Source organism: Protopterus annectens, chromosome 16.part0 (genome assembly GCF_019279795.1).
Source record: "Protopterus annectens isolate FY-2018-M chromosome 16.part0, PAN1.0, whole genome shotgun sequence".
Lineage (NCBI taxonomy): Eukaryota > Metazoa > Chordata > Ceratodontiformes > Protopteridae > Protopterus > Protopterus annectens.
In genome coordinates, this window is record NC_056750.1 from 443,353,579 (window position 1) to 443,379,682 (window position 26,104).

The window sequence follows — 26,104 nt, forward strand, 5'->3', positions numbered from 1 at the left end:
CAACAATTTAACAAGAATTTCAGCAAGCTTGGATATGTAATACCAAATGGGTAGTAATGACTTTCTGTGCAGAGCTATTGGATTCACAAATGACTGCTTATTTTGTCATAGATGAACTTCAGATGGTGAGGACATCTGTCTGTGGCTAATTCCTATTCATAAGTTAACATACTACAGCAGTGGTAGATGTTCTTCATTCTCACTGGTGCATTAGAGCTTCAGCTTCTGTGGTGTTGAGAAGATTTGTTAGTTATGTTATCATTTTTTTCTAATGATTTGAAGTCTGATATTATTTATTCTGCACTTATCCTGGATAATGGTATCTGAGCCTGCGGCTATGTAGATCCTTAAACAGTGGGACAACATATGCAAAATGATGCATAAGAGTTTCTCTGATTTTTAAGGTACTCAGGTTGTAACCTAACAAGGTCACCTGTCATTCCTTTAGAGGGCAGATCAAAAGATATCCAAGCCTAACAACAAGCAGACACACACACACACACACACACACACACACACACACACACACACACACCTGGAGGATAACTCTTCCAAGCCAAATAAAAGAAGTAACATTTACAAAAAGACTCAAGTTCCAGATAATGAATGACTGTTCTGGGAACCTGATTACCTTATCTACCCATCTTGACCCTGTTTTCGTACCCTCTCACACATCAACTGACCCACAGCCCCTTAGCATGGAGTCAGAGGGTTTCAAACAGATGAGTATTGGAGTTGATTCTGAAGTATTGATTTGGCAGTGGGTGGACTCTCCTTCTCCTTTCAGGGGAATCCCACCACATCTACCAAACCAGACAGACCTGTTTACACCAGTGCTACAACATATGTCAGAAGCAGGGGTCATAGAACCAGTGGGCAAATTTTTATTCCATAATATTTTTGGTATCGGAGAAGAAGCACCCATGGAGACCCATTAGATCTGTCTTTTCTCAACCTTTATGTAAGTGTTCCAAAATTCAAAATGTTTGCCCTACAATCAGTGCTTCCACTGCTTCTAGAACATTGTCTTATGGTAACACTAGATCTCAAAGATGCTTACTCTCACATACCCATTGCTGACAGTTTCTCAGAAAATATCTAAAGTTTACTATATATATGGATCGCATTATCAGTTTTCTGCATTACCCTTTGGGCTCTTCACTGCACCTTGAATATTCACAAAGTACCTAGTCAAAGTGATGGCTCACTGCAGATTCCAGGGAATCCACATTTTTCCTTATTTGGATGACTTGCTTATTTCTGCAGAATCTTTTCCCAAATATGTTTGGGAGTCCCTGACAAAGGTGTCCAACCTCCTGTCACATTGGAATTTCAGATGAACCTATAAAACCTTTGTCTCACACCCTCTCATGGAATTGTCTTTTTGAACTGTCCAGTAGATACAGTCAGGAAAAAGGCCTTCCTTCCTAAAGAAATGGTAATAGCTTACCAGCAGAGCTTTCTGAGTTTTTCTCAACAGCTTCTTGCCACTGTAAGAGAATTTCTCAGGATTGTAGGCTTCATGGCAAAAAATTATCATCATAATACCACTCGCCAGATTACACATGAGAAAAATGTAATGGTTCCTAAAAAATTCTTGGACCCAGCATCTACACCCCATGGACTTTCATATTCCTGTGCTGGGGTGTGTGGTGAGAACTGCAGTGGTGGACGGATCAGATGGCTCTTAATACAAGACTGTCTTTCTCTAGTTCAGTCTGTTCAGAAAGACTCTTGAGATAATGCTGGGGGTGCAGTTTACACAGGAGTAAATATATATATATATATATATATATATATATATATAAGTTCTGTGGGACTCTTCAGACAGGCCAAAGCACAAGGAAATGCTAGAAGTGGTTCATGTTTTGAAAACTCTACACCATCTATGGGCTCTGAGCCCTTTACAGGTGGTTACAGGCAACCCAACAGTGATGTGATATCTCAACAAACAAGGGGGTTCAAGGGCATACCCTCTTTGTCAGTTTGCATTTCAGCACTCTGTGACTCTTCAGGCCTCCTGCATTCCATTGGAGCAAAACATTTTGGCAGACAGACTCAACAGATCCTGGGCAGACCCTCACAATAAAACCTTAGTACAGCCATGTTTTCTGGGACATGATCCAGATGTGGGGAGCATCACAAAGTCGATATGTTCACCTCTTTTCAAAACAGAGAAAAATTATATTCGAAACATCTTTGCAGCCAAGCATGGAAAACAGATTCTCTGTCATTCCCTTGGTCTGGAATGGTCCTGTTTGCTTTTCCACCCTTTCCGTTGATTTCCAATGTTCAGAAAGAATTACCAGAAAATCATTGTGTTTGACCCCCTTTTATTCCAGGCAAAATTGTTTTTTCCCTTCTTATGAAATTGGCCAAGGGCAGTTACCACCAGCTTTCCTCACAGACTGGATCTACGCACACAGCACAAGGAGAGTTTGATACACACCGATGTCAATCAACTATAACTGATTGCCTGGATAATTCAATTTTAATGTCTTTTAAGGACCTTTTTAAAGAGAATGTGCAGCAGGTACTAAAGGAGGCAAGAAAGTCTACAGCTAGAAAATCTTATGTTGGCAAACAGAAAAGATTTTCTAGTTGGTGTCTTGCCAATCACAGGACTCCCAAAAGGGAAGTAGCACATCTGGTTCTCAAATATTTGCACTTCTTAATGATGGCTTTGTGTATGCTTCCATCAATTTGCATCTATGAATTAGCTATTCTTTTTCTTCTATGTTTCCGGTCAGTTTCTGAAAGGAATGTTGCACATCAGACACCCTTGCAAGTGAATTCTTCCTCCTCCTTGGGCTCTCTTAACTATCCTTTCAGATGGACTTGTGATTCATTATTTTGAAACTGTTTTACTTGTCGATCCGACGTCTGCAAGGTGAGTATCTGAGTTGCAAGGTGAGTGAACCTTATCTAGTTTTACTCCGAGGTAAGGTCGCATTACACACAGATCCTTAATTCATGCCTAAAATGTTTTCTTCCTTTACTTTGAATCAAGCCATCTCCTGGTTTTCTTCACAGAGCCAAACAAACAAGGGAGAACAGATTGTAAATACATTTGATGTGCATAGGCAGCTCCAGTACTATCTTGACAGAACCAAGTCATTTGGGAAGGCTAAACAGTTGTTTCTTTCCTCTGCTGGGAATAAGAAAGGCCAACCTGTGTCTAAACAGACTATATCCAGATGGTTGTCATGTGCAATTGCTTTTGCCATTCTCATCATTGTATAACTATTCCAGACAAATTTAAGGCACATTCTTCCAGGACCTTGTACTATTCGACTGGAAGGGGATGGACTCTAGAAGTATTCTACATGCAGCAACTTGGTCTTCTGTTCATACCTACAAACTGAATTCTTTCTCTAGGTCAGGATAGACTTTGTTAGGGCCATTCTTCAAGGGCTACTAGACCCGTGTCATCTTTCCTCCTTCTAGGTAGGGTAAGCTTTGGCAATCTACCTATAGGCTACTGTAGCAATGAGAATGAAAAATGTAGTACAGTTATGTAAGTCCTACTTACCCGTAACAGTAGATGTTGGAATTTCTTTACTGCTGTAGTAGCTGCACCGATCCATCACCCCCTTTGTATGTAGTTGAGGTGGGACACAATATCCTTTGTTACAGTTGTTATTGCTGTTGTGCTTTGGTTGATTTTTTAATGGTAATTATTGGCTTGGGATGAATCTATCTTCCTTTCCTGAGGCAATAAAACCCTGAAGCTTTACCTCAGTCTGGTTGATGATGTACTTTCTTCCAAAAAGGGTACATTGGGATGCCCATCAACATAAAGAGTGAGTGAAAGAGAGGGGAGCTGGAGTTTTGGCTAGTTGGGCAGGTGTTGGTTTCCTTGGCAGGATACTACCCATAGGCTATGGCTACAGTGAAGAAATTCAAACATCAACTGTTATGGGAAAGTAGGACTTGCGCAACTGTACTTTATGATGAATGCTCTTTATTCTAAACCTGCAGTTTATATGTTAATTTGCTCCTTTCTTGATTGAGATGATACTGCTTCTAGACTCAATGTATTTACCTGTTATCACAAAATAAAAAAAATCACTTCAATCTTCATGTGGTTTTGTCATAGGTGAAGTCATCTGGAATGTCAGAAACTCTGAATATAAAGTACATGGGAAACTATGGAAGGCTTCATTTTTACTTGAGCCAACTAACTTAGTGTCTTCATAGTTGTGAAAATTGTTAATCTGAATGAATGAAGCTTAGTGTCAGAACCAGTACATTGGCCTAAAAAGCCATATGATGTCCATAATCCCAGATGATTGAACTAATGCTGTTAGTACTCTTCTGCAAGGCCTGGTTTATGTCTTCTACCAATGATACACAGAAGTGCTGCAGTCCTTTTATCCTTGCAGTGAAGCATTAATGGGTGTTGCTATCCTTCAGATTAGATGTAAAACTGAAGTCTCATCTGTCTGAGTTGGTGCTTAAAATGCTGATTTAATACTGGGTGTAGCGGACCTCTTCTCAAATGGCTGCAGACAAACCAATATGGCAGTTTTGCTACAAGTCGACACGAAAAATCAAGCATACAGATATATACACATCAGGAGAGAATATTGCTCTCTGCCGACTTTAACTTAACCTCCTTACCACTTGTCTTTTACTGTGAATTACGTTTTTCCTTGAACTTAGTATTTCATAATACCCTTCAGTAAATTACAGTTTAGTAAGCTGTGCTTCTGTGAACTAACTTAAACAAAGTCAGTTAACAGGCATGTAGGGGTTTGAAAGATCCTGCTGACCGGTGTAATGTATGTTATGTGTCATGCATTAATCTAGAGAGTAGACTTAAAGAAACTTCTATGTAAGCATTGTTTACTTGTATTCTGACAGTACTTGATTTGTTTTGTTTTGTAGTTTATTGATGGGAGACTTGAACTTCTGAACTCTGGAAAAGGCTTCAGTGATATTTTTGAAGAAGAAATCAATATGGGTGAATATGCTGGTAAGCAACATTTTTGTTTTACATGCATTAATCTGCGATAGTGGTGCTGCAGTAGCGTTGTCGCCTCACAGTAAGACGTTGTCCTGTTCGATTCTCAGCTAGAGTGTCTTCTGTGTGGAGACATGTGTTGAAGGTTGTGCGTCAGGGCAGGCAACTCGGCACGTAAAAATCTACTGCCAATCATTAGCAGACCGGAGTTCCGCTGTGGCGACCCCTAACCGGGAAAAGCCGAAAGACACAACAACTACTCACCCTTTAATAAAAATGTTTTGTTCTAAGGCTTAAGATTACAGAAGAGAATTCAAAATAAGCTTCCTTAAAAAAATGATCAGACAAAATGTTATCAGCTGTTGTATGAGCAATTTAAATGATCTGCAGTTGAATATGTTATTGGCAAATCCAGTAAATAAATCTTTGCCTCCACCCCCACCTCCCGTGGTGAAAATGTTGTTACTTGGTCTGATTAAATGAAAGTACATTGACACTAATAGAAAAAATAACTGCCCATCATATCTGCCTGTTTAGTTTTGTTACTATCAGAGCAGAAGTTCTTGGACTGTGGCCCATTAATCTGCTATTGTTTCTTCCTGAACTTATTATACTTTTCATATGCTGCTGAGACAAAGGGTTTCATAACCCACAGTTTTTATATGCCCATGTACCTATCTTCAGTGAAGGGTTTTAGTCATCATTGTTCGCTTTAGAATTCCTAACCAAACTTGACTATGTTAGGTGCAGTTATCTTACAACTGGTACTCAAAACAAGTAAATGGCTGTGCATTTAGAGAATGGGAGTGTATTAGGTTGCTACAGCTGAATGCTAGTGAACTCCATTTTCTTCAAGGAAAAGAGTGCCTCAGTCTCTCTCCAGAACTTCACTTAAAAGAAGTGTACTTATGAAATCAATGTCTTCTTTCTTGTTGTGCTTCTTATTAAGTACTGTTTTGTTTATGCTGGCTACCATAATTTCTGTTGGAATGACTTGTCTTTGTTCATGCAGTAAATGTCAATTTCAAATGCGGTGGTGGTGCTGCGGTAGCGTTGTCGCCTCACAGCAAGACGTTGTGCCGTTCGATTCTCAGCTAGAGCGTCTTCTGTGTGAAGACATACGTGAATGGGCGTACCTTCGTTGAAGGTTGTGCGTCAGGGCTGGCAAACTCGGCACGTAAAAAATCTACTGCCAATCATTAGCGGACCGGAGTTCCGCTGTGACGACCCCTAACCGGGAAAAAGCCAAAAGAGACAAACATCTGAGGTTGGCAGTCTTTTAAATTAATCTGTTTTACGTTGTTATTTTTTTGCTTGTAAAAACCTTGCTTTTAGTTGCACAGTAATTAAATATATTTTTGATACTGTACCACTCTTCTCTTTTTATATGCTTCAGGAGAATAGATATTTCTTATTCATTATTTTATTTGTGCATGTATTGTATATTACATAAAATAGTATACATTACATTCTGCTTGGTTGTACATTGCACTGTTTACTAGAATGTATACATACACACACTCACACACACATATATATATATATATATATATATATATATATATATATATATATATATCTGGGTCTACTTCATATGATCGACAGACCATTTGGTCGACAGCTCATTTGGTCGACAACCAGTATTCAAGGCACTTAACAGGGATTTGCCCCCCTCCCCAATGTTGTGCGACCCTGGAGTTGTTATATATAGTTAGGGGGTTGTGGGGGGCACAGTCCCCCACCTATTTTCATTTAAAAGCATGAAAATGCAAGAAAAACTACACATTTTGAACGAAAATGCCCCCCCCCCCACACACCCCACACTATATATATCAACTCCAGGGTCGCACAACAGTGGGGAGGGGGGCAAATCCCTAAGTGCCTTGAATACTGGCTGTCGATCAAATGGTCTGTCGATCTTCTGAAGTAGACCCATATATATATATATATATATATATATATATATATATATATATACATACACACGTACATACATTCTTTTATCTATGTAATCAGTCTGAACTATGTTATTTATTACATTTCTGCATTTTATTTTTGTAAAATGTTTTGTATTTCACCCGGGCTGAGCCTGAAACTGGTCAAACATTGATTAGTGCACTACCCCGGTAAACAACTAAAAACATAAATGTGTTATTTTCTGTCAGGAATACATTTTAAAATTTTCTCTGCTAGTACGATGGAACTAAAATAAATGATATTTCACTGGATTTAGCAACTGCTTTGCATGCAGCTAGTTAAAGGCAGAAGTCACAGCTGTTATTTCACTTAACCTGCCACCTGTATATATTAAAAAAACAACACTGCATGTCAGTTTAGAGTCTGACCCAAACTGACAATTGTCTTCAACCTAAGAGAACAAAGAAGCACCTGGAACATGTCATTATGAAAAATACTAATCCTAAATATAAGTCAAAATGTGTATTTTGAATACGACATGGACATTCTTGGATGCCAGGAATATGCCTCTTCTGCTGCTGAAAAATATGAACATATAAATGTTTACAGTAAAATGAAAGCAGTAAAAGTCCATCTTGTATAAAGCGTGTCATCTATAATAGACCATATGTGCTATGGATATTAATGTCTGTTCTATTTCCCTACTCCTTTTTCCAAGTATCAGGTTCTGGATGTTGCTCTAGAGAGGTAGTCAGGAATAAAAACAACAGTCTCTTGATTAATTCATAGGTTGTAATTTCTCACATAAACCTTATCCTTCTATAGTCTTACTGGTCTGGAAGCTTTCTTTTCATAGTACATATTGTATAGCACTAACAGAACTGGTTTCCCAGGACAGCTTTGATAGTCCACCCAAATCATATTTCTTAGAGTTGTTAACCTTTATGAAAGTCTTCTTTTTCCTTACATATTTGCCCTTACTCAGTACAGAGCTAAGTGTTTGTTATGTATTGGGGGCAGATAAAAGAGAAAGATGTTAACTACAAGAAATTTTTGTTCAGTTTATGGGCATTCATCATAGCCGTAACAAGATAGCGCAAACCATCTCCTGACACAAACATAAGCTTTGGCTTTTTCCCACATATTGAGTGAGTATCTGCAAGCCAAATTATCTAGATAACAGCAACAAACTGAACCACAACTAACCTCTGCAGCACTTCACTTTTCTCTTCTTTTGCATCTTGTCCTAACCATTAGTTTACGACTGCTGCCGTGCTGCCATTCCCCCACTAAGTTCCGTAAGTTTCTGCCTTGCTCCTAGTACTTGTACCTTACCTGCTAGTCTTCAGTGTGGTTGCATGTCAAAGGCTTTACTGTAGGTTTATGAGTGGCTCTTTTTTTTTTTTAAACAAGAAACATCTTTATTAAAATTTCATGTATGGCATAGGCAATCTTACATTTATATAACTAAATATAAACCGTACCGATACAGTTGCAAACATTATACATTACAAACCATGCTGACGCAACTGTAGCTGCAAACATTATACATCACTTATAATATGTCCAGTCATTGTCAGTCAACCATTACACAGCTCATTCATTTCCTGCCTTCTTTTAAACCTCATTCCTCCTCTCCATGTATTGATGCCACACTTCCCATTTTTTTCCTATGTAATTTGCTCCTACCCTTTTCTAAAGATCCCAATTCCAGTTGTTTTATCTCTGTTATTATCTTCGCTACTTCTAGTAAAGTTGGTTTAGACTTTAATTTCCATTTTCTAGTAATTGCTTTTTTGCCAGCCATCATATTTGGAGTCAGCAAAACCTTACTATGTCTAGGCAATTCTGATTCTGTATCATAGGTCAAAAAAAAGAATGTTAAGTTGTCTATCTCGCCTTCGTTCTTGCTGGTTGGGTTCGGAGCCGATCCTCGGCTCCAATTTGGCCATCTTCAATAGCTCGAGAGCTGTTTATTGACTCGAGGCTACCCCTTATCCCATAATGCTTAGCGATAGCTACCCAGATCTCATTTGCCGCTTCAGCTGCGAGGTGTCGTTTTTCTGGCTCAGGCTTGTATAGTATTATTTTGTGTAAATTCTCTCTAGAATTTAACTCCTCTAGTATTTTTTTCTGTTGTATTATTAGCGATAGTGCTGTTACTGTTGTAGATAACTGTTTATTGTATAGTATCCCTTTTTTATAGAACTTGTTTAACTTAGAGAGTTCTCCCCACCCCTCCCCCCTTCCCCTGGTTAGCCGTTTAACTTAGAGGCTTTCCTACTGTTTTTTTTTTTCTTATAGGCTAGCCATTTAAATTAGAGGCTATCCTATTACCTTTAAAAAAAAAAAAAAAAAAAAACTTTATCTATATCCTTTTTAGATAGTACTTGTGTGCCTTTCCAGTAGGTGTGCTTTTTTGTAGAACTGAATATTGTTCTTCTTATTGTTGGTTAATTGGTTAGTTTCCATTTTCCAGTACAGCATGTCCAAGGAAGCTAAGGTTTCTGGGTTTAAGAAGTGTGACTCATGCTGTCTATTGTTTAGGCTCCTGGGTTTCTCCGCCTTTCCATCAGAGGCTTCGGAGCCGTCGTGAAGCTGCAAGAGGCTGAGGTCCCTTTCCTTAGAGTCGATGCATTAGGCTCCTCAGTCTCCTTTACTTCAAAGCGAGCGTAGTCACCGATCCTCTCACTCCTCTCGATCCTCTAGGCTGTTGGATCATGATGTGGAGAGAGTAGTCAGTAGGTTGCTAAAGTCACAGGCACTAGCTAAAATGTTGTCCAGCCCTCCTCAACAGGTATCGGCTCTGTCCATTTCTCTTGATGTTCCTCCTCTGACTCCAATGAGTTCGGAGCCGGAGTTCGTTAGGGTTCAAGTAGTGGAACCGTCGGCTCCGATTCCCTCGGTGGTACCTTCCATCGAGGGATCTGGACGCCGTGGCTTCCTCATTGGCTCCGAGGGGGCGAGTGGCATCGGACTCTTGTCCGACCCCATTCTCCCTCTCAGAGCTTCGGCGCAGGTGAGCTCAGCTCCAACATTGGTCTCGGAGCCGTCCCCCTCGGTGCAGAGGAAGATTCCTATTTCTTCAGAACTGGAGCTTTCTCTGCATCGTGGCAGGGATGCCTTTGATGTCATGTGGAGTGTGCTGTCCTCTGAGTCAGCTCCACTTTCAGCCCCACCAGCTCTGTCCCCCGTAGCGCCTGTGCCAACCTCTGCTCCTCCTCCAGACCCTAAGCGTAGAGAACCAATGCTCCAGGACACCCCATTACGTGTTTCCTCCTCTTCTGAGGCCTCTCCTGATCACTCAGAGGAGCCCCCTCGGAAGAAAAAGTGTAAGAGGAAGCACATTGACTCCCCTGAGTTTGTCACTTCTGATACAGACTTAGATGATTCAGAAGGGTCCCTGAGATCCCCCTCTGAAGAGGTTTCCTTCTCGGACATCCTGGAAATACTTAAGCAGAGGGGGAACTGGAATCTCCTAGCCCCCACCGAGGATGAGTCTGTATTTCTGGATGTTTTCGGTTCCCGACCTTCCACCTCCTGGGTTTCTCCGCCTTTCGATCCACTTATGACAGTGGTGGCTCGAAAGGCTTGGTCAGCTCCGGATACAGTGGAACCAACTCCAAGGAGAACTGGTAAATTCATTACAGCACCCCAGGATAAGCAATTCCTTTCTAAAGGCGTTCCTGTTGATGCCATGGTGGTAGCAGCAGCCACCAAAAAAGAGTTAGCGGAGACCTCTTCGTCTGTCCATCCCCCTAACAAGGAGTCTAGGATGATGGACAGATACGGGAAGTGAATGTTCACTTCAGTGACCTTCTCCATGAGGTCACTGAACTACCTATGTCATTTTACCCGACTTCAAAGGAATCTCCTTAAAGAGCTCGGAGATACCCTTCAAGATCCAACAGCTGAGGGAGCACAAGCCAAAGTAGCTTCCCAGCTAGTGATGCTTAATTCTGTAGTTAACACCTCCATGAGACTCATTTCCTATGCAGCTGCAGGTACAGGTGTGGCCCTTAGGAGGCATGCGTGGATGTGGCTGTGTAACTTTGTGGAACCCTTTCAAGCGTCCACCAACACCCCCTTTGATGGTTCTTTTCTTTTTGGACCACAGGTGAAAGACACTTTGACTAGGTGTGTGCAAGAAGGCAAGACTCTCTCTGCCGTGGGAGTCCGTTTTTCCACTCCCTCTAGACCTTACCCCAAGGGTCAGAAGAGTGGGAAGATGTGGTTCCGTAAATCTCAGGGAGCCTTGCCTGACACACGTAGTGATTTTTCCTCCAGAGGCAGAGGGGGAAACAATAATAATAGACGCTGCCCTCGTGGCAGAGGGGGTCCGCAGAACCAGGGCAACAGAGAATCTTTCTCTGACAAGCCCTTCCAGCATCCCTGAAGGGTTGCCCGTCTGCTCACCTCTGGAGGCAGTCGGGGGAAGACTTTCACTGTACCCAAAAGCCTGGTAAAGTTTAACACAAGACAGATGGGTACAGTCCATTATATCCGGAGGTTACAAAATTCCCTTCCATCAACCCCCCTTACAGTCAAGGAAGACCCTTCCAGATGTTCCACCCAATCTGAAGGAGAAAGCAGTAATAGAAGTTTCAAAACTGCTAGAAAAAAGAGCCATCCAGGAAGTCCCGGCAGACCAGCACGGATCCGGAATTTACTCAGGGTTCTTTTTAGTACCAAAAAAGACAGGGGACTGGAGACCGATTCTGGATCTCAGCAGACTAAACAGGTTTGTACAAAGAACAAAGTTTCTGATGGTCACACTACAGTCCATTCTACCCTTTCTGGGTCAAGACAATTGGATGTGCTCGATAGATCTTCAGGATGCATACTTACATATCAAGTTGGACAGGCGCTCCATGAGATATCTTCGCTTCCGGCTGGGGTCAGTCATTATCAGTTCAGAGCTCTGCCCTTTGGTCTCACCACAGACCCCAGGGTGTTCACCAAATGTATGGTAGTGGTTATGGCTCACCTGAGATGTCAAGGATTTCAGGTGTTTCCATATCTAGACGACTGGCTCCTCACTGCTACCACCAGGCATCAACTCCTACAAGCACGGGACTACACAATCACAATCTGTACCCAGCTAGGCATTACAATAAATTTAGAAAAATCTGCCTTGTTGCCCTGTCAGTCTATCACTTACATAGGAGCAGACTTAGACACAAGGAATATGTTTGCAAGGCTACCACTAGAAAGGGTGTCCGCAATTCGTCAGCAAATACAAATTCTAATACAGAGCAAAAGGATCCAAGTCAGGTATGTCCTTCAAACTATGGGTTCCATGGCAGCAGCCATTCTTCTAATCCCACCAGCGTGTTTTCATATGAGAATTCTTCAGTGGCTTCTGTTCACGCAGTGGTCTTTCCAAGAGCTACCCATGGCTCACATGATCCTGATCACGGATGCATGCAAAAGACATCTTTCTTGGTCTCCCCACTAGTTACTCAGGGCAGACCTTTCGTACAGCCCCCTCCGGTAGCCACAGTGATGACAGATGCCTTCCTGATGGGGGGGGGGGGGCATTATCTGGGCAGGACAGTCCAAGGCAAAGTACCATCTGCACATAAATGTTCTAGAAATGAGAGCTGTGCTCCTGGTGTTGCAAGCCCTTTAAGACACTCTGCCTTCTGGGACCATTGCTATCCAAATGGACAACATGTCAGTGGTGTGGTACATCAACAAGCAGGGCGGAACCAGATCCTACCCCCTGTGTCAAGAAGCACTCAGACTTTGGCAGTGGGCGATTTTCTCCCAACGTTTTCTGATTGCGACGCACATCCCTGGGAGATCCAACTTCATAGCGGACAGGCTCAGCAGAGCTATCCTCATGCCTCACGAGTGGTCTCTGAATCAGGAAGTTGCGAATCTTATTTTCCGCAAATGGGGACAGCCGTGCTGCAATCTCTTTGCCACCCCCTTCAACAGCAAACGCAGCAACTACTTCTCCCTTCTTCTCCTTCAGGGTCACATTCCCAGAGACTCTCTAGTCCACGATTGGCCCCAGGGACTTCTTTATGCCTTTCCTCCCTTTCCCCTGATACCCAAACTTATACAGAAAGCAATATCGTTGGGTTGCAAAATGATCCTCATTGCCTCCTACTGGTGTCGACAGATATGGTTCCCGTTCATGCACCGTTACCTTCTCTATCAGCCCTGGCCTCTGGACCCAATTCCAGACCTCCTGGTTCATCAATCAGGCGGATTGCATCAGTCCCTCCAAACTCTCCAGCTCACAGCTTGGTTGCTCCACTTCCAACCTTAGCCAGGCTTCCTAGCATTTCCCCAGCAGTCCGTGAGATTATTGTCTCCTCTCATAAGTCTACAACAAGGAAAACTTATGCTAGCAAATGGAAATGTTTCTCTTGTTGGGCAGAGGCTAGGAATGTAGATCCTTTTTCAGCCCAGTCCATGTAATTCTGGAATTCCTAGCACAACTGTTTCACTCCAGGTCTGCTTCCGCTACAATCAGGGTACAATTAGTGGCCATTTCTAACTTTCATGTTGGTTTGTCTAATTCTAACATTATGTTTCATAAGCTCTGTAAAGCTTTTTTGAGAGGGACATCTCTTCTTAGGCCTCCAGTGAGAGATCCCCCTCCTCCTTGGGACCTTAATTTAGTCCTAACTTCCTTTATTCTGCCCCCCTTTTGAACCGGCAGTGCCCTGCTCTATCAAGTTGCTATCTTGGAAGACACTCTTTTTGGTAGCTATTACTTCAGCCAGACGCGTCTCCGAACTTCAGGCACTATGCGTTCGTCCTCTCTACTTGGTGTTTCATAAGGACAGGGTTGCTCTGAGGACTAATCCTTCATTTCTTACCAAAGTCTGCTCAGAAAATAATTTAAACCAATCTATAGATCTTCCTGTGCTTTTCTCTAATCATACTAACAAGGCAGAGTACAAACTACACCAATTGGACGTTCATAGACAATTGTATTTTTACCTACACAGAATGAAAGCCATAAGGAAATCGGACCAATTATTACTTTCTTATGCCTCAGGCAAACAAGGTCTCCCAGTTTCCAAGGTAACCTTGTCGAGATGGTTATCACATACTGTTACCTTCATTTATCAGTTAAGGAATAAAGAGTTACCTGTTAAACCGAAAGGTCATTCTACTAGGGCCTTGGCCACCTGTGTAGCCTTCCAGTCCAGTTTGCCCATGGATTCTATCTGTGCAGCTGCCACGTGGGCAAACTCTCATACCTTTATTTCTCATTAAAAAGCTAGATATGGTCTCCAGGAGCAGAGCTGACTTTGGTTCCACTGTTCTGAAGAGTCTGTTCCACTGAGCCACCCAGGATGTTAGGTGTTAGGGACGCTGTCCCAACCAGCAAGAACGAAGGTGAGATAGATAACTTAACATAAAGAAGTTATGTACCTACCATAATGTTCCATGTTAGTTGTCTTCATCTCGCCTTCCTTCTTGCGTCCCACCCTCCATTCCCCTGTCCTAGTGGACCGAGAGCAGTTCCTGTTTCACTGGCTGAGTGTTCTCTTGTTTCCCTCTATTGACTTAGAGAATATGGCAGGTATAGTCAACTAATTATTTTGACTGGTTTATTTTCTTGTTATATCTGGAGTTAGCTATTTCAAACGAGATCTGGGTAGCTATCGCTAGGCATTATGGGATAAGGGGTAGCCTTGAGCCAGTAAACAGCTCTCGAGCTATTGAAGATGGCCGAGTCGGAGCAGAGGATCGGCTCCGAACCCAACCAGCAAGAAGGAAGGCAAGATGAAGACAACCAACATGGAACATTATGGTAGGTACATAACTTCTTTTTTCCTTAGTTACACCAATTTGCTCACCCAATATCTCTGACAGAAAAGGCTGCAGGGAATCTTTAAAGTCTGCCAACTCATTACACTCCCAGAAAATGTGTTCCCAGTTACCTCTTTCTTCCCCATCTCACCTCCTGCATTTGCTGTCTGAGAAAAATTATTTGGAGACTACTTGGGGCATAAAAATACCCATGTAAACACCTCCAGCATTTGCTGTCTACCTGAGAAAAACTATTTGGAGACTACTTGGGGTATAAAAATACCCATGTAAACACTTCCAAGCAAAGATCCTAAATCTTCTAGACTTTGTTGCATATTTGGGAAACATACATATATCCTCCCATCATTTCTTTGTGAATTGCTTATCTAATCTCTCTTCCCAATCCTTTCTAATCTCCTCTGATTCTTACCGTTACCATGCAATATTTTATATGCTGTTCTAATTCTTCCTTTCTTAATGGCAACCTCTGTTCTAGATTGTACTAAAAACTCTTACAGTGCTGGTCTTTCATTTAGAACCCCCCTATTTCTTTCTCTTTGCCTATACTCTGATATCAGTCCTTGATAAAGAAGGCAATCTCTAACATGCAGTCCAAATAAGTTTTTGGCATCTTCCCATTCTGTTACCTTTCCCTCTCTAGTTATTTGCTCTAGTACCTTGATTCCCTTGCCAATTTTCTCCAATAAATTCCAACCCCCTCTTGCTTGTATCCCTAATTGCAGTCATCCCTATCAGCAGATTCTCCTTTCTCTATTCCTGTGTTGGCTTAGTTCTTAATATACTTTCTGCTACTTTATGAATATAATATTCTCTTTGATAATTGTTATTCTCCTCAAAGGTCTGCATCCAAAATCCCAGTCTCTCATTGTTTCTTGAGCTTCCCCCCATTTTATCATCATCTCTTTCCACTTTGAATTATAGTTTTCTGCTTATGCTATATATAGGAGCCTTAGCTGTGTTGCTCTGAAATACTCCTTCAAATCGGGTATTGGAAGAATAAGCTTATCCCACTTGACTCTTGTCATCTTCCCCTCCCAAATAAAATCCTTCAGCTTTTTATTAATTGCTATCCACAACTTCTCCTCTGATTGATAAAAATATGCTTGACCTATGTATAAGATTAAAGGGATGAAAAACAGTTTAACTGCTTGTATCTTACTATCGATATCCATACAACAGAGCTTCCATTTTCTCAGTTTTTGTATTATCTTTTGTTTAGCCTCTTTCCACATATCCTTAGCTGCCACACCATAATAATTTTTAATCCATACTCCTAAATACTTCTTTTTATCATGTTCCCATAAGTATGGATATTGCTGAACCAATTAATATGTGGGTATATAGTTTACCTATATTGCCTTTGTTTTAGCTTCATTAATTTTGTATCCCGAAAAGATTTGAAACTGTCTCAATATGCTCCACAACACTATAATGTCCCTTTCTGGTTTTGTCAGGGATAAAATAATGTCATCTGCAAATAGTTATGTCCTTGAATTTCTGAGTCCCGTATTTTCTTTGCTAGTGGTTCTAAATATAATGCAAATAAGAAAGGGGATAGAGGAAACCCTGTTTGGTTCCTGTGCTCAAGTAGAGATTATCGGAGAGGACCGCACACACTTTAATTTTAATCTCCGGTCCCTCATATATCCTCCTAATCAGCCTTATAATTTTATCAGGAAATGCAAATGCTTCCATTGCTCTGCTCATAAAATCCCAACTTTCTCTGCATCAAGACCCACCAAAAGCAATGGTATTTTCTCAATTTCTACTCCCCTCTGGATCATCAGTGTTCTGTTAATGTTGTCAAATGTTTGCATCCCCTCCAGAAAACCTCTTTGATCCATATCTATCAATTTTGGCATCAGTTTTACCTTTATTTTAGCAATTATGGACATAATACTTGATGATCATGTTTTAGTATTGAAATGGGCCTGTATGATGCTGAATCTGATGGATCTTTGCCCTCTTTAGGGATTACAGTTACTACCACCACTTTCTTCCAGGATGTTGGTACTCCTCCTCCTGTTAAAATACTGTCAAACAAAACCTTCCAGATTATCAGTTTTGTCCCTCGTAGCTTCCAAACTTCCACAGGAATACCATCTGTTCCTGGGTACTTTCCTGAAGATTGGTTATACATCACCATTTTTATCTCATCTCCTCCTATCCTGTTACTAATAGAGCCTCCTCTGCCTCTAACATTGGCATATTTAATTCTGCCATAAACATTTCCATTTATACTTTTCCTTGATTTCCATATTTCTCTGCTTTATACAGACTTTCATAGAATTTCCAAAATATTTCTAATAATTCTACACGATCCCTTGTTATCTTCCTTGTTATAGGCTCGCTGTGTTTGGTGACAGCCCTTTCTACTTTCTGTTGATTGAGTCATTGTGCTGAAAGTTTTTGTGCTCTAAAGTTATTAACAAAGAACAGTTGCTTAACAGCAGTCTTTGTAAACTCATGCATATTATCGAGGTAATCCCTTATTTTCTGTTTAGCATTAAGCGGTTGCTCCTCCTCTTGTTCTGTGGCAATGCTTTAACATTTGTCAGTCCCTCTAAATAATTCTTATTTTATTAACCATATTTCCTTTTTTTCCACCCTATTTTTAAACTCCACTTCAATTTTTCCCACTCTCTAGCTATATCTTCAGACGGAATGTCTATCTTCTCTAATAGCTCCTGAATAATTTCCACTACCCATTCCTTAAATTCCTGTCTTTTCAACAAAAAGGTGGAAATGCTCCAGTGTCTCATTTTTATTTCTTTACCCTGTGTTTTTATTTTAGTTATTATTGGAGTATGCTAGTTACTGGGTGCATATGAAGATCTTCAATTAAATGCACATGTTCCCGTGAAATGTAAATTCTGTCTAGCCTAGCTCAGTTTTTGTAAAGTGGGAAATAATATGTAAATTCACTCTGAATTCCTAGTACTGAAGTCACATCTTCCATGCCAAATATTTTCATACATTTCTTTAAAAATCTACCTTCCTTTGTTATATTTGCCCTTCTGGGCCCCCCAGACCCATCTTCACTATTGCAAATCAAATTCCAGTCCCCACCTATAATTCTGTGCTGAAAGCTGATAATTTCTCTCAGAAGTTTCTTAAGCTCCATTATAGCATTTTTTTGGTGGAATACAAATACATGCCAGTGTAATCCTCCTCCAGTACCCATAGCCCCTTAGTACTACAAATGTACTATTATTGTCTTTTTTGTCCTCATCTATTGCTATTGGAGCTCCTATTGCAATTAATGTAAGTACTCTCCTCTCTTCCTTTGCCCCAGGTATTCCACTGAATAACCATCCTGAAAGCCTTTCTTTATCAAATTCACATGTTCAGTTCGTGTGTGTCCTGGCATAGCTATTTGCACTCTACATTTTTAATATAGTTCACAACTATTTCTTTTTTGCATTTATCTATGAGACCAGTAACATTTAAATACATTATAGAAAGCATCATATTCTTGAAAGATTATTATTCCCACCTTTTATAATAGCTTTTTTGTTAAATGTCTAGTTTCAGCTTTTGTGTTACATGCATGTACTGTTTGGCAGGTTAATCTTTTATACATTTGTTTCTTGTCATCTTCATTTGAGCCTATGTCATATGTTACAGAACTTTTTGTTTTATTGAAACCCCTTAAAAATATACACACACACACACACCCAATACTCTCTCAACCGTATTAATTTAATGGGTCTACTTCACATTGTCGTAAGCTGACAGTATCAAGTCTGAAATTGTCGGCACGGCAATATCAAAAGTGAAAGAACATTGTGCAAGTAAACGGAAATCTCTGTAAAGGGAGATTTCTGTTTACCTCAATGTAGTGCGGTCTCAGAGTTGGTATATTTACGTAGGGGGGTGTGGGGGGGTGCAGGGGTGCTTGCCCCCCTGCCTACACCATTTTTTTTTTAAATTCGATGCTTTACTTAATCGATGAATAAAGTTTGACCTTTATTGATTCGATTAAGTAAACTTTCGATAACGTGATATAGATGCAATTTAATAACACACACAACTATGTACATCTTCAAATATTGAAGTTTTACCCTCCAAATAGGAAAAGTGTTCTAAACTGACAGCCATACACACTGACTCAAGCTAACCTAAAAGAAAGGTTATCCATGCTGAGCTGCATGGTATAGCCTGTGGTTCTATTATGTGCTGTGTTTTTTCTGATCTTTATAGCTCTCAGCTGGAAAAACACTTGAATGTTTTCAGAAAACATCTTCTGCAAGCCATTTCTCTTTATCAGATTGTCTGCTAGAGACATGAGAACCAGACACACATCTGTTTACTAAAAAAAAAATTATTATTATAATCAATATTTTTTACTTGTTTCCTCATAAAACCTGTTACTAGATTAAGCTAAAATGGCTTTAACCCAGTCCTTTCCTATGCAGGAATGATAAAAAGCACATTAATGTTTTTTGTCATGCTCTTTTAACCAGATCTTTTTTTTTTTTTTTACATTGCACTGCCTATTATTTCTTATAAGTGAACAAGGAGAAAGAGAGAAGAAGGGAGAAAGAAACAAAAATAAAAAAACAGGAGCACCTTTTTACATTAGTATCCCTGTTACACGTAAAATAACTGAAAAAAACTTTAATTTATACCATACAAAGAAAATCATGCACCATTTAAATAGTACTATTAAGAAGAATTGTGTTTTACTTACAGTGAGCTTTCTCCCTCCTTTTCCCCTTTCCTGAGTCTTTTTCCGAACATTAATGACATGAAGTAGAGCATATGCTTCAGAGTCCCCTACAATTTTAACAAAATCCAAGAAAGTCCAATATTTCCAGATTTGTTTGGTTCTATTCCTGTTCATCACCTTCTCCCAAACCTAGATTTTGCTTCATTTCCAACTTACTCTTGATTCTTCTAGTTAACTCTTGTGCTTTTTTCCTTCTCTCAAGCATTTTCCATTGAAACACTGGAAAGGTTTCACTGGTACAGTCTCTCTGTGGCCTCTATTGCCAGAAGAACAAGAAGCATAATCTCCTTCTGTTTCACACTTCACTTTTTGTTAGACAAAGTTTTGTATTTCTTCCTTAGCATATTCTTCATCAAAAAATTATTTTGTTCCTCCAGGGAAAAATATTTTGAATATAGGTGGGTAGAGCAGTTTGAATCTCATGCCTGCCTCTTCACATTCATTGTGTAATGGGATAAATTTACTCCTCTTCTGTCTGGTCGGTGCACAATGAGTAGTCATTTTCCACAAGCACTCTGCTGCAGTCTCCCACCACTTTTAGTATTTTGTCCTTCTGACACAGTTTTGTCAGAATCAACTCCTTCTGCAGGTAATATTGCACCTTTACTATTAAAGGTCTAAGTTGTTTTCTCATAGCTAGGTTTGGAGCATACACACAATGTGCCCTTTCATTTAACAGTTCCTGTTGTGGATTACCAGTCCAGTTCCTATTTGTGTTTTCATAAATTAATAGTCAATATAGTCTGCTCCTTCCAGCGTCTTGAGTACAGCAGAAAATCTCAGGTTTTCCTTACGTGCTTTGTCGTCCAATTCTATTATTTTTCTAAACATTTTTTCTTGTGCAGTCTCATATACAGCCAGCCTTTTCTTCATTTCGACCTCTGAGTTTTGCAGTTTTATCACCTTATTTGAGTATCTATTTAAAGGTCCTTCCATTTTTTCCAGCCTTTTATTGTTTGAGTTGATACACTCCATCAGTGTTTTATTTATTTTAGTTAAGTCTGTGGTCAGTTGCCTTACACTTTCCCCTAGGTTCCTGGAAGTCATGCCTGGAGTTTGCACGGCTTTTTGCTGAACACCTTTCTAGCCAGTTACTGAAATTTACCCAGAAATCTAAGTTCACTGACTTTCTCTGCCAAGTTTCTCTTTTCACACTGGGAGAGCTAGAATTAAGCTGTTACTCAGTGTGCAGCCATCTTGGAAGACCCCTTCTGTAAGCTCTTGACATTGGAGCCATGCTTTTAAAATATAATACTGCCTTTTCAGCAGCCTTGATGATGAATACTGGGCTCGTACATACCAACAGTTTCAACATTCAAAGATTGTTTTTGTTTGTTTTTAAGCATACATCCCATCTAGAGATACATAAATCACTGCACCTTTTTTTCTCTCTCCTGTAGCAGTAGTTTATAGTTAAGTTTTGCAAAACATACACATTTAAGAAACAAAAGTTAAACACGTGGTACATAGTATCCATTTTTAAAGTACTACTGTTTAAATAAAATCTGTATAAGTAATAGACATAAACAAGATTTTAACATAACACGAAGGGGTGCACTGCACCTGCAAAAGAAACACAGCCTAATTGTCTTTCCTTTGCATTGTGGGATATGACTCTTGACTTCCTAACACCCAGTCAGACAGAATAATGCAGTTACTCTTGCTTCCTAGCCTTCTTTCTTTTTTCATCAACACCATTTTAAAACACTTTCACATTTAAGTTAATGCTTACAGTTTCATTTCACAAGTGAAAACAAACACTTATTTTTTTCTAATATCTTGGCATTTCCTGTTATGAAACTGCCTCATGTCTGCAGATGGGGTATATTGTTTAATTGCTTTTTAAGTCATTGACTGAATTTCACGTATTCTGTTGCTGTTGTGATAAAACATGTTTATATAAACATTGTTGTATGAAAACAGCGTAGCTGCGTCCTTCCTCATGGGAGCTTAGCTTGCTTCAGGCACTGCAGACTTTCACTGTAGCTTTAAACAGAATATATCCCATATAGCCACGCACTTTGTAGTGAGGTGACAGCTTAGTTTAATAACCTTGGAAGAATGGTTCTATTGATTTTCTTCTACCTTTTAGTAGTGGCACTCAGCATGAGTAGTATGCAGGACAGAATAACACAATTTATGCATTTTCTGATCATTCAAGTTATATTAGCTCACAGAGACATTGTTTGTGTTTTCCTGCTCACAGGGGTCAGTTGTGTTAGAACATTGGAAACAGTGTGTTCTGATTCACAGCCAGTGAGAAGGAAGGTTCATTTAGCTTTTGAAATCATCACTGTGGTCATTTGAGATTTATAATAAGTTAATAGTGACCTGCGTGGTGTCTCTCATGATACAAGAATTTCCTTGTATGAGGTCTTGACAAAGAGAACTTTACTTTATGGCCCTCTAAAGCAGACCTCATGCTCGGAGTCTCTTACATGATAAGAGGACCCCTGTAGAGGCCCTATTAAATTATAATACAGTGTCATCTTCCACTAATGAAAGTGCTGATTAATTGGCTAATTAGTGTGATGTAATGATCCTCACTGTGTACTGAACTAATATTTTTTTCTTTTGTTTCCCCTTAGGGAGTGATAAACTATATTACCAGTGGCTTGTAACTGTAAAGGTAAGCAATGGTGTACGCAATGGTGTATCACATCTTTGACTTCTTAACCCGTGTTACTTGAAATTGCCTCACAGGTAAAATCAATAATTGCAGGTCCTTGTTGAGATTCAAGGAAATGCATATACAATAATTTTATAAACCTTGGAAATGGCAATTTCACACTATTGCTCTTTATTTCCCACTGCTGTTTCATTCTTGCATGCATTTTTATATACAGCTAGGTATATACATCATAAAAATGTGTTATAGGACATGCACATTAAATACAAAACAATAGAATGTGTCCATTAGGCCCATCTGGTCAACATGTAATACAAAGCTAAATTTTATGTATTTATTCACATTCGATGACCAGGCGGCAGTGTCCATTTGCAGTGGAGTCTCTGGGAGAAAAGGTCCAAGAGCAATTACTTGGAAAACATAATTATAGTGCACATAAAGTACAGTTGTTATTAGTTAATAAACTTGTGTAACTTAAAGTATACTAAAAATAACAAATGACTAAAAAGAAGGAATCAGAAACAGACTACAGAGAGCAGGACTGAACTTAATATATTATCTGATGTCAGTCTTCATTTATCCTTGATCTATAGGACTTGGTTCTGAGTCTCTTAACCAGATGATCCGTTACAACAGCTTGCACAAACCAAAAATTCCCGAGACAAGTTCCTACCCAGAATGCTCTCTCTAAATTACCTCACATCTTGTTTGCCGCTCTTCTAGTAAAGACATGTCAGCCGAACTTTCCTTGAGCTAAGTAAAAATTTATTGCTGCTGTTCTGTTATTTCAGATTTTTCTAAAGTCCTACCCAATTAGCTTTACTTGTACGCCTTCTGGTAGTCTCTCTTTTAAATGTTATTTCTTTGAGTGAATGTTCTCTCCCGGTCTCTTTCTTACCGTGTGGTATCTGTCCTACCATTGCTGGTAGTGCTCTCCCTTCCTTCTACCTGTGGTAGTTTTTGGTTTACCATCGTTGATAGCCCTTCTCTCTCTATCTTGCTTTCTCTCCCCTTTCCCTCTTCTCTTGCATGTGTGTGTGTGGCTTTAGTATGAGTGTTTTCTGCCATTGATCTTTTTACTCAACATGGCAGATAAGGGCAAGGGAACTACTGGTTTTAAACAGTGTACTGGTTGTAGCATGAAAATGCCAACTTTGGATGGTCATGCTTCTTGTGTGTATTGCTTGGGCCCAGTGCACCTTCAGCAACAGTGTGATATTTGTCAAGCCTTTAGTAATTGGGCCCCTGAAAACTCATTCTGATAGGTGTAATAAAAATGTCCTTTGAAGAAGACTTGTCTGATCAGCCTAGACGTGCTAAATCCGAGGAGTCTTCTCCAACATCATCATCATCTTTCTCCTGTTCTACTAAAATTGAACACAAAAAAAGAGAAGTCTCTAAGTGCCAGCCTGCCCTTCGGCTCCGGCACATAAGAAACTGAAATCTTCGGTTCCCACTACTTCCATGGAACTTAAGATTGATGCCTCAAAAGTTACAGAACTGATTCCTTCAGTTCTGGTAGTAGTGACCTCGGCACCTCAAGTTTCAATACCAGCCACCTCAGCACTGATCCTTCATATATCCTCTCCTTTCTTGGTGCCAGTTACTATGGTGATAATTTTTTCAGCATCAGTTCCTTCACCTGTGCCTGTATCCCAGGAACCACAATTTCTTTCGATTCCTAGGATAAGGTATTCTCCTTTGATAGACCCCTTTGTGGGGCAACTGCCAAGTCCTTTTTTGCAGAGGTCGGAATTTCCTTCAGCCTTGTTAGTACATTCCTCTAGGAGTCTGACATTAATCAACGTTTTGAAGTTGGAGGATCTGCTCCTTGTGGCAAGGGTTTTTTTTTTCCTTTTTTCCAGGCTTCACTCACCTCTGGGGATGGGCATTTTTCTCCAAGGACTCCACCACATGTTCCTCCTCTAAGCACTGTGGCTTTAGAGACCTTGGATCTGACTTCCCTGATTCCATCTGTTCTGGTGCCGACAGCTCTATGTCTTCAGCCCCAGTCTCTGCCTTGAGCTCTTCGGTTTCTACAGAACTGATGGACTCCCAGAGTTGTAGCTTCACAATGCCGTTTGTGGACTCTTCCTCAGCTTCAGCATAATAGCAGGTTCCTCGGAGCAGGGTGGAACCACGGTTCTGAGGCTGCTTTTCTCAGTTCTGGGCTCCCATCCCTTTTCAGGGAGACATGCTTTTCAGGTTATGGAGAGAGCCTTGGCCTCTGCAGACTCCCAGCTGGTTTCCTTGGTCTCCCTCTGGTCCAGCAACCTCCACGCCAGGACAGTGAGCACCGAAGCTGCAGGACAGCTCTTACATGGCCCCACCTCTTCCGATTCCTCCACAGGAGCTCCAACTGAGCAGGTGCTTCAGAAGAGGTCGTGTAAGAGGAAACACCTTGATTCCTTGAAGGAATCTGTCACAGAAGACATGGACTTCAATAACAGGGAGGGTTCCCCCAGGTCACCCCTTGAAAATGTGTCCTTCTGAGACATTCTTAAGATATTAAAACAGAGTGGTGGCTGGAAGTCCCAAGGCCCATCCTCAGAGGAGTTGGTGTACTTGCAAGCCTTTGGTGCTCCCCCAACTACCTCTTGGGTGACCCTGCCGGCTGATCTTATTAAGCTGCTCGCCCATTGGGAATGGAAGGCCCCTGACTCTGTAGACCCAGTCCTGAGACGACCAGCTAAAATTCTTTTAGCACCAGAAGACCATCAACACTAGGCCAAAGGTTTTAGTAGCATTTGCTATGGTGGTGGCGGCAGCAGCCACCAAGAAGGAACTAGCAGAAGAAAGTTCCACTGTTCATCTCAACCATGAGTCTAGATGATGGACAGATTTGGAAAGCGGGTCTACGCTTCTTCGCCCTTTGCCTTGCAGTCATTGAACTTCTTGGCACATTTCACTAGACTTCAGAGGGATCTGATTAAGGAGCTCTCAGATACCCATGCAGGAGCTTTGTCTGATGAGGTACAAGATAAGGTAGCCACCCAGCTTGCCACCCTGGAGACTATTTCTAACTCATCCATGAGGCTTATTGCACATGCTGCCAAAGGGACGACTAGAGCAGCAAGTTCAGACGTAACCATAAGGAGGCACACCTGGATGCACTTGTGTGAGTTTGCAGAGCCATTCAAGTCTTTGTCATTTGCTCATTTGACGGATCTTCCCTTTTTGGCCCCAAAGTGAGAAATATATTAGCCAGGTGTGAAAAGATGGAAAAACCCTGTCTGCCATGGGCGTATGATTTTCTGCTCCTCAATGCTCCTATTCCAGGAACCAGAGAAGCAGAAAAATGTGGTTCAAGAAGACCCAAGGGCCTTTCTAGGACACACGTGGTAATGACTCCCCCCAGGGCAGGGGGGGAGCTATAATGGAAGATACCAACCACGTGGCAGAGGTGGTCTGCAAACGCAGGGTTCCAGTGATTTCTTCTCAGGGCAATCCAACCAGTGCTCCTGAAAGGAGGCCTGATTGCTTACCTCTGGAGGCAGTCGGGAGAAGACTATTCTTGCACCCAGTAGCCTAGCAAAAGATAACCACAGATGTGTGTGCGCTAAGGATCATTACCAGAGAGTACTATATTCCATTCGACCTTACCCAAAACTAGGAAGAAAGATCCTTGATGTTCCACCCAATCAGAGGCATGAGGCAGCTCTGGAAATTCAAAAGCTGCTAGAAAAAAGTCATCTAAGAAGGTCCCACCTTACCAGATTGGATCCGGATTGTACTTAAGGTTCTTTTTGGTGCCAAAAAAAGACAGGGGACTGGAGACCAATTTTGGATCTCAGTGTTCTGAACAAGTTTGTTCAACAAACAAAATTCTGGATGGTCATGGCTCAGTCTGTTCTTCTCTTCTTAGGGAAGAATGATTGGATGTGCTCTGTAGACCTCCAGGTCATGTATTACCACATAAAAATGGACAGTCATTATCAGTTCTGAGCTCTATCCTTTGGTCTCACTACAACCCCCCTGGGTATTCACCAGATTTATAGCATTAGTAACAGGTCACCTGAGACTGCACAGATTCCAAGTGTTTCCATATCTGGATGACTGT

At 40.8% G+C, this 26,104-nt stretch overlaps 1 protein-coding gene across 4 annotated transcripts in view; it reads left to right on the top strand.

Moving 5' to 3' along the window:
• The window catches only part of DENND1A (DENN domain containing 1A), a 4,751,104-nt gene that overhangs the window by 4,032,517 nt on the left and 692,483 nt on the right, over positions 1-26,104 (top strand). For all 4 annotated transcript variants that reach the window (XM_044058260.1, XM_044058262.1, XM_044058261.1 and 1 more), the window contains exons 15-16: positions 4,891-4,978; positions 22,004-22,044. In XM_044058260.1, the coding sequence (XP_043914195.1) occupies positions 4,891-4,978; positions 22,004-22,044 (129 nt within the window). The remainder of the gene's footprint in view (positions 1-4,890; positions 4,979-22,003; positions 22,045-26,104) is intronic.